At 50.0% G+C, this 16,743-nt stretch overlaps 1 protein-coding gene across 1 annotated transcript in view; it reads left to right on the top strand.

The window, feature by feature from the left end:
* Nucleotides 1–16,743, top strand: part of DAAM1 (dishevelled associated activator of morphogenesis 1) — a 93,537-nt gene that overhangs the window by 48,628 nt on the left and 28,166 nt on the right. The window contains 3 exon segments of the mRNA XM_030948901.1: nt 5,018–5,107; nt 14,978–15,049; nt 16,227–16,321. Of these exon segments, the coding sequence (XP_030804761.1) occupies nt 5,018–5,107; nt 14,978–15,049; nt 16,227–16,321 (257 nt within the window).

Raw genomic sequence — 16,743 nt, 5'->3', positions numbered from 1 at the left:
GGCTTCAACAGGCCGTTATTTATGGACTTTTTAATTCTCATGCTGGACCCCTTAATGCCAAACATTGCCAAAAAGTTTACACTTGGTATTTTCCTTCTATTTTTTTCAAAATTTTTGGACAATCTTGGATCTCTCTGCTTCATTTGATGATGCAAGAGATCTCATCTTAACATGCTGTAGCCCCACTTACAGAAGTTTCTAAACTCTCTGCATCCATCCACCAGGAGTAAATTCACTTGCTGTTTATTATGTTGGTCATTTATTGATCCAGTGACATCTTTCTGTATGTGTGTGCATATAAATATAAATATATACACACAGATATATATAAAATATATATATGTGCACACCTGTATGTGTAAGTAAATCCAGAGAGAGAGAAGTTCTGGATGCCTCATCCCTGGAAGTTTTAAAACCCGGTTGGATGGGACATGGAGCAGCTTGATCTAGTGTGTGGCATCCCTGCTCACAGGGAATGTGTTAAAACTAGCTGATCTCTATGGTCCTACCCAAAACAAGCTTTTCTATCATTCTATAAACATATATATGTGTGTTTATACAAATGCAGCACAAACCAGCAAATTTTAAATAATCATTTCAGTTACAGCAATGGGTGACCCCCACTAAACTTACACAATTTATCAACCAGAAAGGTACATTGGATGTAAAGGTTTTTAATCTTCTTTTCTTACAACCTGTAAGGATATTTTGGAGTTGCAGACCCCTCTATTGGAAGTTGTTCCTTATTTAATCTCTACTCCCCAGGTGCTTCATGCAGAATGTTTGATGGCACGAAGGACCTGTGGGAGGGATGGGAAGAACCCATGCTGATCACGCTGTGGCCTTGTGGACATGGGTGGGCAGCATTTGGGCTCCCCCAGCTCCAGGAACCCATCCTGGAGGTCATTCCTGAAGTCAGGAGATTTGCAGCGTGCTGCTGTCTCCCTCCTGTTGCCCCCACTAAGTAAAGCTGCAGCTGGAGGAGCTTTCAATGCCCTCAGTCTGTGGAAGGTGCTCATTGAAACATGGCACGAGTGACGTGGCAGGGACAGGAGTTTGTCTCAGTCTGTGGAAGGTGCTCATTGAAACATGGCACGAGTGACGTGGCAGGGACAGGAGTTTGTCTCAAAGGACTGTGCTGCGAGTCTGAGGTTGGACTTGATGCTTTTCCTGCTGGGAGGGTTGAACATTTCCTCCAGTGGTTTGTTGGCTTTGCCTTCAGGAGGTGGTGGGAGATGGCAGTGGCTACCAACCGGAGAGGTGTGACATCTCCCTCCTTGCAGATGCTCAAAAAGCCATCTGTACGTGGCCCTGCTTGACCAGGGGGGTTGATTGCCCACAGGGCACCTCACAGCATTGAGCTTGGGGAGGTGCAGGCCATGGGGACATCTGTCCCTGAGTGCTGCTGTGTGTCCTCCAAGGCAGAGCTGGGGACCACTTGTTGCTTGTCTGGCTCGCAGGGTTGTGCTCACCATGTGCTGAGCTGAGCCACACATTTCTCAGGTAGCTTTAGGTGACATCTCACCTTCAGTGGAGCTCGTGCTGTGCTCACAGAGAGGGGGTGAGGTTTGCTTGGCTGAGGTGGAGAGCTGTCAGCAGAACACACAGCATGGAAGTGTTGTACCTCCTGGAAATAGCAAAATACACACTGAGAGTCAAAGCTTCCCTATGAGGTTTTTTTAAAAGCCGTATTCAGATGAAGATTTAATGTGGAAACCTGTTTCCTGATGTAAAGGTGAATAGTTTAGCTGTACAGGATAAATATTTAAGAGTAGCATATCTCTTTCCAGTAAAAACACTCCGGGCAGAGACTTCCTTTTGGTGGTAAAACGAGGCTGTTATTTTTTATGCCACTGACCTGATTCCAAAAAAAGTATTAAAAATAGTGAGGTTGGCAGATCCTGACACAGCAGGCAGCCAGGTGGAAGGGGCAGAGCTGTGAAAGGTGAGGGGTGAGGGCTCTGAGGGTGATGGACACCAACCCATGGTTGTCTTCTCACTCTTCAACAGCTGCCAGCATCACACGCTGTAGTGCGAGTGTGTGGATTGCAAATGGCCCATAAAATGAATTTCCAGTTAGAATCACCTAATTATCAAGCTCATGATTATTAATTGAGGGCCCATATGGGTGTGAGTTTCTGCACAGCTTCTCTGCTGTGCTGTGACTCCAGTTGATTGTTAAAGGCTTTGTGGGAGCTGCATTTCTACACCTATGAGTCCCCAGAAAACAGGTGCTGTTCCTGTCCTTTCTTGATCTTTTGGAGCTGGAAAGGGCAGGTTCTGAGCAGCCTGCACTGAGATGCACATCAGTGAGCCTAAGCAAAGGGCTGGAGGTGGCTGCAAGAATCCCCAAACACATAAAAACCAGCAAAGACCTGACTCTTCCCAGCTGAGTCACTGTTAGGGCTCTGAATTACAGTCCTCAGTCACTCTTTGATTAGGAGGATTTTCATATTCACCGGGTGCCACACAGCATTTACTCAAACACCTCTCCCAAGCATCCTGCAAGATATCATTAGGTAGGTGTTGTTGAGTGATGCAGGGCTGTGATGACTGAATGTGTTAGAGCTGAGGCATGATGAAATGTGCTGTGTGAGACTTAGAAGCATTTCTGCACCTTTTTTGGATGTGTTTGTGCGTTGTCATGTGCCAGCACCTACCTAGTATGTTCTTCTGTTTTGTCCCTTCTTGCTCCTGCTTAGGTTTCAGCTTGGTTTAGGTTTTTTTTTTCTTGTTAATAAATCTTCACATTTGCACAAGTTGTATTTTTAGGGTATGGGCATTTTGAAAGTTTCAGTAAATATTTTTCTAAGGACCTAAGTGCAGATGTGCATGGCTGGTGCTTTCAGGCCAGATTATCAGATTCACGTGGCCAGAAAGTGGGGTCACAGTGGGAGCAGTTTCCTGTGCTCTCTCAAACCCTCACCACAGAGGCAAATATTCATCAAGAGCCCTTTGTCCTCCCCCACACTCCCACATTTACTTTTCCAGTGAGGTGAATTTCAGCCAGGTCCCTGTGTGGGTGTCATCCTGTTGGTCACCTTTAGACTTCCAAAAAAGTGTTCAAGGCCAGGTTGTATGGGACCATGAGCAACCTGGTTTAGAGGGTGGAGAATGTTGATATTTAAGGTCTCTCCCAACCCAAACCATTCTGTAATTTCTATGAACTGAGGCTGAAGCAGAGCTTGGATGTTTGACTGGCTCATAGCCTGAGGAGACAACGGGGAAGTGCAGTTTTGATTTTGAGGCATGGAAGGGTGAGGAGACCTGCCCAAGGCTGGGGTGGAGGTTGGTTGATAGGGATCTCTGACCTCCCAGGCTGTAAGGACATGGCAATGTTTGAGCATGGCACTGGTTGGAGTAGTCCCTAGCCCAGGTGGGTGCAGGAGGATGAGATGTGTCTTGCACTGGGCTCAGGTTTTCTGTTGTCTCTTTTCCCCCAGTCTCTGTTGTAGCAGCATGGTTCTTTTCTGTTGTAAAGGTGTCCCAGTCTGCTTCCAGAGCTCCACCAGCATCAGCTCTGTGCAGCATGGTGGTTTGAAGATTTGGGGTAAAAAGGTCAGGGAAGAGGCAAAGCCTCCTCAATGAGTGTGTAATAGAAAAAACTCTGCAACAGCTTTCCTTTTGAGGAGTAATTTCAACAAGAAGAGAAATCAATCCCTGCAGTGCATAGATAAGCCTTTCTGAGATGTTTGGGACTGCTAGCAGCCCTCTGTCACTGGTTGTTGTGCTGGAGGGCCCCTGGGTTTGAGTTACAAGATAGCTCAAAGCTCCCTTCCTTGGCTGCTGGGTGCAATATGAGCTTGAATTATATCAGCTGAATTTCCTGGTGGCCTGTGGGCTTGCTGGTGCAGGGACCCATCTTTTGCCAGAGGCATCTTGCTCAGCCTTCCCCAAATGAGGCTTTGATTGGGGTACAGAAGCTGTTTTAGTTGCTGAGTGTTATTGTTGAGGCAGGGAAGCTTTGACAGCTCTCCATATGGGGTTTTTTTTGATTGCTGGAATTAAAAGTGTAATTTTTAATGGGGATCCTCTTACTTAAATCCACAGTCTGGGTGGGATGAGTTGGCTTGAAGCCATGGCAGGGCTTTCCTGTGACCTTCTGCAGCCTCTCAGTGCTGCCCCCAAACCCGTCCAGCACGAGGATTATCATCAGTGGGGGTGGTTTTAAGAGACACCCATGGCTCTAAGATCGATGTTGGCTTCAGCAACGAGCCTCCCAGCCCTGCCTGAATGTTTTATTTAGTTCCCTCATAAAAGCTTTGACCTACATCTAGCACCAGGAAGCGATGAGGCTTTGATAATGCTCGAGCATCCTGGCGGAGGGCACGCTGCTAAGAGAGCTTCCCAGTCAGAAATGGATGTGTGCTTTAAAGCATCAGATAAACCAATAAAGGCTTCAGTCAGTAAACAGCTTTATCTCTGCCAGGCAGTACATGATGCAGTTTTGATGGGGAGGATGTACCTCTTTATGAACTGTAGGTATTAGGAAAAGAGCTTTCTATTTTTAGCTGGAGGAAAACAAAGCAAAAGCCAAACAGTTTTTGATGATAGGAGGTTGTCAGCATTGGAAATGGGCTGGACCACTCGGGGTGAGGTGCTCCAGTGAAGTAGTGATGATAAAAAGAAAGGTCCTGTTTGAATTTTTCTTTGCTGTGTGTCTTAGATGAGATTGCTCACCTGAAGCTGTCAGTGTGAGTCTTGTGGGCAGCCCTGATGGCTTCATGGGCGTCCTTTCCTAAACACTCACAGCCTTTAAAAGCAATGAAGGAGATGTCTGGGAGGGACAAGGCAGGGAGGTTTGCAGCCCCGAGGAGGAGAGGTCAGCAAGAGCAGCGTGAGGATTGGCATCATTGCCCTGACAAATCCAGAGCCACGGGGTGATGCTGTGGGGTCACTGCTGTGCCATGGTGTGACCCCACATTGATTTACACTGCTTGTCTGGGGGGCTGTGTCTGTGCCATCACCTGTGTGAGTACTCATGGTGCATGTTTTGTGTTTCTTTCCCCCTTTCCAGGATGAGCTTGACCTCACAGACAAGCACAGGGAGGCCATGTTTGCGCTGCCGGCGGAGAAGAAGTGGCAGATCTACTGCAGCAAGAAGAAAGTAAGAGACTTGTTGGGTGCTGAGCCTCTTCCCTCTCATGCAGGATGGGGAGGAGCTGGGGGGAAGGACACAGCTCTTTTGGGGTTCCAGGTGATATTTGGGGTGTCACAGAAATGGGCCTGTGTGACAGTGTTCACAGGGGTCCGAGGAGGAGGGAAGAGATGAGGATCTGACTCCATGTTTCAGAAGGCTTGATTTATTATTTTATGATACATATTACATTAAAACTATACTAAAAGAATAGAAGAAAGGATTTCATCAGAAGGCTAGCTAAGAATAGAAAAAGAAAGAATAAATAACAAAGGTTTGTGTCTCAGACAGAGTCTGAGCCAGCTGACTGTGATTGGCCATTAATTAGAAACAACCACATGAGACCAATCACAGATGCACCTGTTGCATTCCACAGCAGCAGATAACCATTGTTTACATTTTGTTCCTGAGGCCTCTCAGCTTCTCAGGAGGAAAAATCCTAAGGAAAGGATTTTCCATAAAAGATGTCTGGGACAGGCCTGTTCCTGGAGTGACCCTGGGAGAAGAAAGTCTTTGGTCCCCAGCCCGTTCAGGCTGGAGAGAGTGTCCCCACAACCCACATGGGTGTCCCCACCCCCATGCTCATCCCTGCCAGCACATCAGGGCCCTGTGGAGCTCTCTGGGCACTGAGGTTGGCCTTGCAGGGGTGGGGGCTGCTCACCACCTCCCTAGAGCCCCTCCCAGTACCTGAAGGGGCTTACAAAACAGAGGAGGACAAGCCTTGTAACAGGGGCTGTTGCAGTAGGACAAGGGGTAATGGTTTTAAGCTGGAGGTTTATTTAGGTCAGATTAAAGGAAGAAGGTTTTTGCAGTGAGGGTGTTGAAACACTGGCACACATTGCCCAGAGAAGCTGTGGATGCCCCATCCATGGAATTTTTTCAGGCTAGGTTGGGTGGAGTTTGGAGCAACCTGGTCTGGTGGCAGGTGTCCCTGCTGGCAGCAGGGCATTGGAACCAGCTGATCTTTAAGGTTCCTGCCGACCCAAACCATTCTGGGGTTCTGTTGATGCCATTGCCAGATTTGCCACAGTGCCCCTCACCTGCCTGCAGGGGTGGCTGGGCAGTGCTGGCACTCACTGCCCCTCTCAGAGGCTGCTCACTGCTGTAAACGTCTCTTTTCTCCTGCTGTAGCAATGGCACCAGATTTTCCATCCACATTTTAGGCCAAGAGCAGGCTTACCTTGCTCATGTAGGATTAAGTTTTAAGCCTCTCATAAATACCCCTGAAATCCCTGTATTATTGTTAGACAGAGGCCTGCCATGCCCCAGATTTAAATGGGAGGGGAGAAGGGATGTGAACAAATTACAGGCACTGCTCTGGATCAACAGGAGAATGGGCAGGGGATGCTGCTCCTCACTCCCTGGTGGATAAGCAGAGCCTGGCCCTGGTGTGTCTGGATAATGGGAGAGTTAAATCAAGCAAAGCCATGTAATTATTATTGTGAGTGCAGATTACATGCTATCTAATCTCCTGAGGAAGGGTTTAGATGGAGCTGATGGTGGCTCTTTCCCTTTCCAGACCCTCCTTGCTCTCATGGGGTTTTTACAGGCTGAGCTGTGAAACTCCTTGCTCACAGGGGGAAGGAGCCACAGGGGAGTCTGGGGCATCCTCTGAGGATCCATCTGAGCCTGGATCCTGCCTCTGGTCCTCATGCCTCTGGCTGTTCCCAGCCACTCCTTCCCTACTTGTGATGCCATAAATATACCTATAAATATAAATACAAATATACCTATAAATATAATATAACAAATATACCTATAAATATAATATAATATAATATAATATAATATAATATAATATAATATAATATAATATAATATAATATAATATAATATAATATAATATTATATTATATTATATTCATATAACTATATATGTAAATATAAATATACTATACCTATAACTATATATAAATAACAATATATAAATAAAAATATAAATGTAACTATAGATATGTGCACACCTGTATGTATAAGTAAATCCAGAGAGAGAGAAGTTGTGGATGCCTCATCCCTGGAAATTTTAAATTAAATTTGAATTTTAAAATTTAAATTCAATTTAAAAATTAGCTGCAGAGCACATGTGCCACTGCTTGCTCTGATGGAGACAAATGCTTTTGAATTAAAAATGAGTGAGACCGTATCAGTGAAGGCTCCAGCCATGGAGGAAATGAGGAATGACATGGGCTGGAGAGCAGGTCTGTGCACAGCAGGCTCTGGGCTGTCCTGCCCTGTGTGGTGATGGCTGGGGAGCAGCAGAAACACTGCTGGATATCCTGGCAGCTCGTGGTAAATCTCACTTGTGCTCCTGGGTATTTATGAGGCCAGATCACCCCCATGGCAGCCTGGCATTGAGCAGAGGGGCTGGATTCCAGCTGAGAGCAGTGTCTGCTTCTTGGGCAGGGCAAGGCTGGGGATGGGACAGTGGTCCCAGCTCCCTGGAGTGGCAGTGATTTGGGGATGGGACAGTGGTCCCAGCTCCCTGGAGTGGCAGCGATTTGGGGATGGGACAGTGGTCCCAGCTCCCTGGAGTGGCAGTGATTTGGGGATGGGACAGTGGTCCCAGCTCCCTGGAGTGGCAGTGATTTGGGGATGGGACAGTGGTCCCAGCTCCCTGGAGTGGCAGTGATTTGGGGATGGGACAGTGGTCCCAGCTCCCTGGAGTGGCAGTGATTTGGGGATGGGACAGTGGTCCCAGCTCCCTGGAGTGGCAGTGATTTGGGGATGGGACAGTGGTCCCAGCTCCCTGGAGTGGCAGTGATTTGGGAAGTGCAGGGTGTGCCCCAAGCCTGTGTTTGACAGCAAATTGTTGCTTGAGATGCTTCTAACACCCAGTTTCACCTGGTGTGTCCCAGGGGGCTGGAAAAGGTGGACATCAGTGTCAGGCAGCTGCCTGATTACCAATAACTCAGAATTGTCCCCTGAGCAGTTTTTGCTCTTTACTCTGCTGCCACTTTGGCTGGCACTTCTGCTTTGCTGTTGGTGTCATCCACCACACTCAGCTCTCCAGAGCACATCCCAGATGTTGCTGTTTTATGTATTCCCATGACAGGCAAGATTTCATAAAAAGGAACCAAAAATGAGATATTTTTTTGCTGGGTTGTCCTGGAAAGAGACCTGACAGCCTTGGCAGCACCTGTTGAGAGGAAATAGGGGAAATCCAGCTGTCCCCCAGGCATGTTTCTTTCCCTGGAATGTTTCCCCCTGGCCTGCAGCCCTGGATCCTGGTTTCTCTGCCCTGCTAGCAGCTGGTTTTATCCCAGCCCACAGGCCTGGCTTGGCAGGGTGAAGGCTTTGTCCTCCCTGATGCTCCATCCATGGAGAGAGTGGGTTTGATCCCATCCTTGGGGTTGCACTGCATGAACTCCTCGTGGTCCCAGCCCTCCTGCATCACCCTATGTCACTCAGGGGACAGACAGAGGGACAAAAAGCATCTCATGGTGGGGCTGCCCACTTCTGTCAGCAGCAGCCTGAGGAGGAGCTGAGCTCTGCACTGAATCCAGCAGCCCTGCAGTGCTGGGATCAGGAGAGAGGTTTATAGATTATTCTCTGAAGTTGTCAGCCCCTCTGCTGCTGGGGTAAAGCAGGGAAATGCAAAGGCAGAGATGAAATCTGCTTTTAGGAGTGGTATTTCTGGACCATGACTCGTTTCATAGCTCATCCCAAAATATTGCACTCCCTGCTGGCCCCGCTCTCCAGGAGAGGATATTGCTAGGAAGTGCAGGGAGGAAGCAGGAGGGCTTCCAGATTTGCTGTTTCTTTGGCTGTGGGTTTGCCTCAGTGCAGGAGTGTGACTCAGGATGGCCTTTTTCCAGGGGGAGTTAATGATTAACCCTTGCTGCTTAGGATCTGTTTAAGCACAGGAGATTTGGCTCCTGACAGCCCATGCAGGTCATGCCAAGCTGTTAAAGCAGCTCAAAGGGTGGCTTTTATGAGCCTCAAAATACAGTACAGGCTGTTGGAAGCTCAGAATAAATAACCAGGTGGGAGGGATGGGTAGTGAAAAACAGCTGATGTGGATGCAGGGTTCTGCCCCTCTCCCTTTGGGTCCAGCTGAGCATTTCCAAAGCTGGAGCAGAGGAAAAATCACCTGCAGGGATGCCAAGGGATGCTGAGCTCTGTAAGCTTGTGCTGAAAACCCAGTGGCATCACCAACCCTGGCTGCATTGCTCTGAGCAGTGTGAAGCAAAGCTTGTGTCTAAAATTTCCTCAGGGGTCAGATAAAAACCTTTTGCACTAGGAAAAGGCAGCAGTGGTGATTTTTCAGGGGAAATGTGTAATAAATGAGTGATGTCTCTGCAGTCATCCTCTATTTCCCAGGCAGACAGCCTCTTTCCCCTCCAACTGCTCCTTCCACCCACTCCCTCCAGAGAGCTTTGCTTTCCAGCTCCTTCTTCCACTTGTCCTGCTCAGCCCTGCAGCTCCTTTTTGGGGTTTGCCTCCCATTTTTTCCTTCATTTAAAAAACATCAATCCCCCATATTTTTTTGCTGCAGTAGCCAGAACTAAGAGCAAAAGCTGACAGAGATGGCATGCAGGGGAGGGGAGGATAAATCAGCTGGGCATTTTGCCATGCTCCAGGGTCACCTGGGATGGATGAGAAGCATTTCATGACCTCTGACCATGCAGATAGACCTGCTGTTATTGCAGCAGCAGGTTGAAATACCATCTCAGGTGTCATTTGCTCAGGCTGACAGAGAGAAACTGCCTGTTTGCATGGCTGGGGATGTTTTTCACTGGGAAATGTTTATAGTTTTTATCTTTCAGGGTAAATTCCCCTTTTAGGTCCAATCACAACACACTTTTGTTTAAGCAAGGTTTTTCTCCCTTTCACCAGCCAAAAAATGCATCTGTTAGCAATCTTTTTTGGATTTTGAAGCAGAGCTTTTCAAACAATGAACCAGCTGACTACCAAAGGCATCTGGTCATGCTATATTTGCTTATGGGGAGCATAATTTTTAAACCCTGGGAAAAGTGTACAGGGGCACGTGTGTGTTTGTGGAGGAGAGGGCATAGCAAGTGTTAGCATATGGAAAAACCAGAGCAGGCTGGGCTGGGCTGGTTCAGACCCTGAGATCCCAGCTTGGGGAGAGTCTGATGAAATTCCAGCCCTTTGCAGCATGGCTCCATGGGGAAGCAGCTTTGGGTGCTGTTCCAGGGATACCTGGAGGGAGGAGGGAGCCTTGGGGGGGCTGTGGTGGGTTCAAACCTCCACCAGCACACTCCTGGCAAAGGCTGGGCCGTGTTGGTGGAGCTGGGCTGGATTTAAACATCTCCTAGAGGCTGCTTGGCTTTAAAACCCATCCATGCCACAGCCTGCTTCGTCTCCTCATCCAGGGGGATCATCCAGAGCACTCAGGGAGGGAGGGGTTGCCAAAATCCAGTGAGCTGCCACTGCTGCCAGCTTTCCCTTGCCCTGCTGTTATGGAGCAGCAAGGAGGGCTGGGGAGCACCGTGCAAAGTAAAAGTTATGTCAGGACAATGTGTAAAAATGAAGGGGGTGTTTCTGTTTTTGCAGCTGGTGCCAATTGAAGAGGGCTTGTTTTAATCCTTTCCTGGGGAGTTCTCCTGGGGCACACCAGCCTTGGAGGTGGTGCCAAGAGGGAGGTGAAGCACCAAAATAATAAATTGTTAAGGTTGGAAAGACCTCTGAGGTCGCTGAATCCAGCCCTTAAGCCAGTGCTGCCGTGTTCACCCTTAAACCATGGCCCCAAGTGCCACATCCCCACTTTCCTGAACACTTCAGGGATGGTGATTCCACCACTCCCTGGGCAGCCTGCTCCAGTGCCTGACCACATTTTTAATGGAGAAATTATTCCAGACATGCAATCCAAGCCTCCCCTGGCACAACCTGAGGCCATTCCCTCTTGTCCTGTCACTTGCTACCTTGGAGAAAAGCCACTGGTGGTGTCCCTGAGGGGCTCTGGGGCTTGCTGTGAGCCAGCCCTTTCCTTCCAGCCCTGTGGGATGTAGCCTGGTGTGTTGGACATCAGCTGGGTGGGGAGCTGAGCCAGCCACCATCAGTTATCCCAGAGCAGCTCCAGATCCAGTTATCCCAGAGCACCACCATGGTAGGGAAGCAGGCTGCTGGCTCAGGTGTGGCATCACCTGCAGGCTCAGGAGCTGTGAGATGCTGCCAGAAGCTGGCTTAGGAAGCAAAGCAGGTGTGACAAAGCACTGAGGAGCATCACAGGTGTGTTTGTCCCCACCACCATGGGGACATGCTGGGGGCTGCACTGCTGCATTCCTGCAGGTCAGGAGCTTGTGGGGAGGCTCCTTCCAGGTGCAAATAGGTTGAGAGCAGCCTTGAAATTGCTTTGAGGCACCACTGGCTGAGCCCCCACCTCCTCTGCCCAGTGGCCATTGGGAAATGAAGGAAATACAGGCTAGAATTAAGGAGGAGGTTTTTCACAGAAAGAGTGGTCAAACACTGGAATCATCTTCCCAGGGACGTGGTGGAGTCACCATCTCTCGATGTATTTAAAAAAAAGACTGGATCTGGCACTTGGTGCCATGATCTGGTTGAGGTGTTTGGGCATGGGTTGGACTCGATGATCTTAAAGGTCTCTTCCAACCTTGTGATTCTGTGAAATCTGGCAGGAAATCTGACACTCCAAGGGGGAGGCTCAAGGGCTGTGGAAGTGTCAGGCTCATAACCAAGGCATGACAGGGCTGGGGAGTGTGAAATCTCCTTGGGATGGCTGGAGCTGCCAGATTGGTGACCCTCACTTGGGAAAGCTCCTGCTAATGACTGGGCACTGCTTTCCCTGCAGTGCTGAGGAGGGGATGGAGCTCATTTATGGGGTTCACATCACAGCAGCCACTGTCACTGCCACCATGGAACAGAACAGCATCCATCAGCCCCATGCACAGAGCTCAGGACAGCAGAGGCTGTGACATGACAGGGTGACCTGGTGACACCAGGGCTGCAGCTGATGGGATTTGTGGTTTTGCCAGGCCCCTGGAAAGAAGAAACAGGTGAGGGGCTCAGGTGGAACAAAGCAGGGGTGCAGCAAGGGCTGCCCTTGTCTGTGCAGCTTTGGCGTGGCTTAATTTTCACAGCTGAGCACACGTGGGCCTGGAGGACAGTGAGGGATGTTGATGTGCAATTAAAGCCATCAATGTCTCTAACAGGGCAGCTCAGCCTGGGTTCCAGCAGGGTTCAGATCAGCCCTCACTTCTTTGCTGCTTGAGAGCACCCACAGCAGCCTCAGCCCAAAGAAAAAGGGTTTGGGAGATGCTCAGTGGTGCAGTGGAGCATCCTGGAGACATTCACATCCCCAAACCCACCCTGCGTGCTGGGAAAGCATTTTTCACACTCACCCTTTCAATGCCTGGTGCTGGAGATGTTCCTCCCTGCCCCTGGCGCTGAGCAGAGCCTTGTGACTCACTTCCCTCCGGGCTGTGCCTTTGCCAGGAGGTTTCTTTACCACCAGGAGCACACCAGAGGACACTTCTCAGTGTGCTGTAGACCATTAGCCCCAGCAATTACCGCTGAGCCACGTCCTGCAGGGAGCTGAGGGGAGGGAAGCCCCTGCCCTGATCTTTGCCTGCTTTATTGTGCAGCCCCCCTTTGCCTGGGAAGCTGCTTTCTGAGGAGCCTGCCCAGCTGCTGGTCGGAATTAATGAGGTTCTGCTGCACTTAATTGAGAGCACTCTCTAAATTGGGGGTTTCAGGGAGGAAATGCAAGAGCCCGAGGGAGCCGAGCAAAGGGAAATATTTATAATGCAGCACGTTAATTATAAATGAGCAGTTTAGCCAATTTTGTTGTTCAGCCTCCCCTCCACCCCCCTGGAGACCTTTATTTGCTCCAGTGCTTCTTTTCAACCCTCACAGGTGTTCCCAGCACAGGGCAGGTCCTGGGCTGTGGGCTGAGCCAGCCCTGCTGCTTTGCCTCCCCATTCCTCAGCAGGGATCTCACTCCCTGCCCAGATGTGCTGGGCACATCTGGACACCTCCTGCTGCTGTGCCATGCTGGGGACCTGCCCACCTTCCCAGCTGGTGTTTCTGATAAGGCAAGCCTCTGGACCTTGCCATCTTTCCCATCTGGACACCTCTTGCTGCTGTGCCATGCTGGGGACCTGCCCACCTTTCCAGCTGGTGTTTCTGGTGGGAAAGAGATGCTCCTTATAAAGAGGGACAATGGGAAGGACCTTCTCTGACACCTCCAGGAGGTGACAGGATGGTGCTCAAGGCACCTGTGAGTGTCCCAGCTCTCCCCTGGAGCCCATTTGCAATGCTGGACTCTAAAGTGGGGCAGGAAAGCTGGGAAATTCAGAATGCCCCCAAGCTTTGTGCAGAGCCCTGGCAGGGCACAGAGAGGGTTGGCACGAGTGCCCAGGGCTCAGTGAGGAGCTGAAAGCCCCCATGGCCGTGTCAGACACAATTGACAGTGAGCAGACAGGTGGCCTGAGCCTCAGCCCAGCTGCTTGGCACCTCTGAGGGACTGTGGGGTCAGGAGAAAGTGTTAAAGCAAAGGGCAGAGCTTTCCAGGCCCCTTGGTGCTCTCACACTTGTGTTGTCCCTGCCTTGGGGCCAGGCACAGCAAAGGAAGGGTCAGGTCTGCAGGCACCCCTGTTCTGCCCAGGGGCAAACTGAGTCTCATCCAAATTACCTGTCCTTCACTCTGCTTGTCCTCATCTTGGGAAGTTTGGATGCACAGGAGTTTTCCAGATCAGCCTCTTGAGGCACAGTGAATGTTTGGGGCTCGCTGAAGGAGCTGCGGTTGTTTGTGAGCACAGAGCTGGGGGCAGAGAGGAGCTTGTGTCCTGCTCCCCCCATCACAGGTGTTTGGGGTGTGGGATGAGGTTTACAAACAGCTCTGAAAGTTAGGGAAGGGGCAGAGCCATGCAGCCAGCCAGGCTGTGATCAGGAGATGGTTTCTGATGGAAGATGCTGGGGATCTGTGTAGAATTTGTTGACTCCTAGACACACATTTGTTGACACACAGCCTAGACCTGTGTGGCATTTCTGCTGTGAAATCCTCTTCTTCTTTTGATTTATATGGCTTTAGGAAAATAAAGTGGGGGAAAAGGTTAATTATGAATTATTCCCTCAAATTCTGCCTGCTTGCTCCGTGCAGCCCCTGGGAATGTGCAGCATTACCTGAGCTGGGCTCAGAGGTAACTGAGGGATTTTAATCCTTCAATCCTGTCCTACAAGAACAAGGTAGAACCTGAAAACCCCTCATGAACCCTGACAGATGCAGGGCATCATGGACCACGATGGCCAGATGAGGCTCTGCATCACTCAGTGTCACAGACCATGGCCCTGGGGTGACATCCTTTAAGAGGTGACATTGCCAGATGCATGTTCCCTCCCAGTGACTTATGAAGTCCCCAGAGGAACTGTTGTGCCTGGAGTCTCTCTTAGGCTGTTGGTATGTTGATAAGTCACGGTTCTGCTCCAGGAGTGCAGCCTAGACCACGTCACATTTAAACATCCTTCATTGCTTGTAAACATTTTCCCCCCTGAGCATACTCAAGGCTGTGCAGCCAAAGCTTCAAGGGCACTGTGCAGTTGAAACAAGAGAGATTTGGATGTAAAATTTCAGTCTGGTTTCCCTGAAGCTGATAATCACAAGACTGATGCAGTTATCAGTGGGGCAGTGTTTGGTCACAGGCAGGTGGTGTAATTGTATTTATGGCAGTTCAATAAATCTGGTAATGTTTGCATAGCTGGAGTCAGGGGGAGCTCAGAATACAGAAAGTCACACTAATATTAAGTAATGCAAGAGCTCAGGGGTGCTTCAGAAATGGTTGGTCACGAAGGGCAGGGGCTGTTAATACTATTTTTTACTAATCTGGCTTTATTTCACTTTTTTTTTTATCCCCTACCCAGGACCAGGAAGAAAATAAAGGAGCCACCAGCTGGCCAGAGTTCTACATTGATCAGCTGAATTCCATGGCTGCTGTGAGTATCCCCCAGAGCCCTGGTGCCTCTGAACCCCAGGTGGGGCAGCAGCAGGGTGGGGACAGTGCCAGCACTGTGCCTCAGAGGGTGGCAGTGTCACCTGTTAGGTCACAGGTACAGCTGCACAGTGGAGATGTTCCTGCAGCACCTGGGGTGTTCTGTGCAGCCACAGAACCATAGATGGGGTTTGGGTGGGAAGGGACCTTAAAGGACGTCCAGCTCCAACCTCCTTCCACCAAACCAGGTAGCTCCAAGCCCCATCCAGCCTGGCCTTGAGCAGTCCCAGAGGGATGAGCAGGGGCTGTGAGCCAGCAGGGAGTGTGCTGATCCCTCTGGGAAGGCAGGAACACCCAGTGCTGGCCATGGGCTGCCAGCCAGGCAGGGCCCTGAGCCTGAGCAGAGCTTGTGATCAAAGCCTGCCAGATGCCTGCAGGGTGCCTTTGATCCCCCTGACGTGCTGCTGAAGAGGAGCTGGGTTCAATGGAGGGGTCAGCTCCTCATATCTGCTGGGAGCCTTTCTGCCTTGGATTAGCCTCAGCCAGGGCTGGCAGGGCTCACCCTGACACCTCTGGGGCCCAGCACTGCTGGCTGCTGCAGGACCCACTCAGGGAGCTGCTTTAGCTGCAGCTGTGCCTCGTGCATGCCCAGGGAGCAGGCAGCCCTGGTGCAGGAGGCAAATCCCAGCCCCAGCCCCAGCTGGAGAGCAAAACCCAGTGTGGGAGATGCATCCTGTGCACACAGCCCTGTCCCCAGCTGAGATGGACACTGCTGGGTTGCACTGGGATGGCTGTTCACCATCCCCATGGCCTACTCTGGATGATCTCCAACAGCCCAATGCCTTTTTTGGATGTCTTTTTTTACATCGTGGTGCCCCAAACTGCCCCCGGTACTCAAGGTGAGGCCAGGGCAGTGCAGAGCAGAGCAGGAGTTGTGTGGGGGCTTGGAGACAGTGCCTTCATCCCTCTGTCCCCATCCAGGCTGTCTCCTTGCAGAGCATGGAGTGGTTTTCCTCACTGCTCCTTTTCCCGAGTTCTGGGATTGCCATCAGGATTCCAGACTCCCAGGGTGGGTTTAGGATCCCCATGGCTTGGCACAGTGGGTGGTGGGCGCTGCCACTGCCACTCCTTGGGCACACAGGGAGATTCCCCTTCTGATCTCTGCCTTCCTCCTTGCACAGAGAAAATCCCTGATCGCCTTGGAAAAAGAAGATGAGGAGGAGAGAAATAAAACAATCGAAAGTTTGAAGACTGCACTGCGGACAAAACCAATGAGGCAATTCCTTTTCCTTTTCCTTTTCCTTTTCCTTTTCCTTTTCCTTTTCCTTTTCCTTTTCCTTTTCCTTTTCCTTTTCCTTTTCCTTTTCCTTTTCCTTTTCCTTTTCCTTTTCCTTTTCCTTTTCCCTTTCCCTTTCCCTTCCCTTTCCCTTCCCCTTCCCTTTCCCCTTCCCCTTCCCCCTTCCCCTTCCATTGTTGTGGCTTTGGATTTGAGTTCTCTGGCAGAGCAGGGGGTTAAATAGGAATATAAATGGGAGGTGAGGACTCTGAGGCACTAACTGCCTTTTTTTGGTTTCACCAACTGCTTTTTTTGTGTCACATTTTGTCATTTTGTTCCTTTTTCTTGGTCCTTTTAGTGACCAAGAGCCACCAAGACCTCCTTGTTAATTCAGGCAAATCTGGCGACTTTTGTATTTTTCC

The sequence above is a fragment of the Camarhynchus parvulus genome, chromosome 5 (assembly GCF_901933205.1).
Source record: "Camarhynchus parvulus chromosome 5, STF_HiC, whole genome shotgun sequence".
Taxonomy (NCBI): domain Eukaryota; kingdom Metazoa; phylum Chordata; class Aves; order Passeriformes; family Thraupidae; genus Camarhynchus; species Camarhynchus parvulus.
This window is presented reverse-complemented; position numbering and strand designations above follow the sequence as displayed.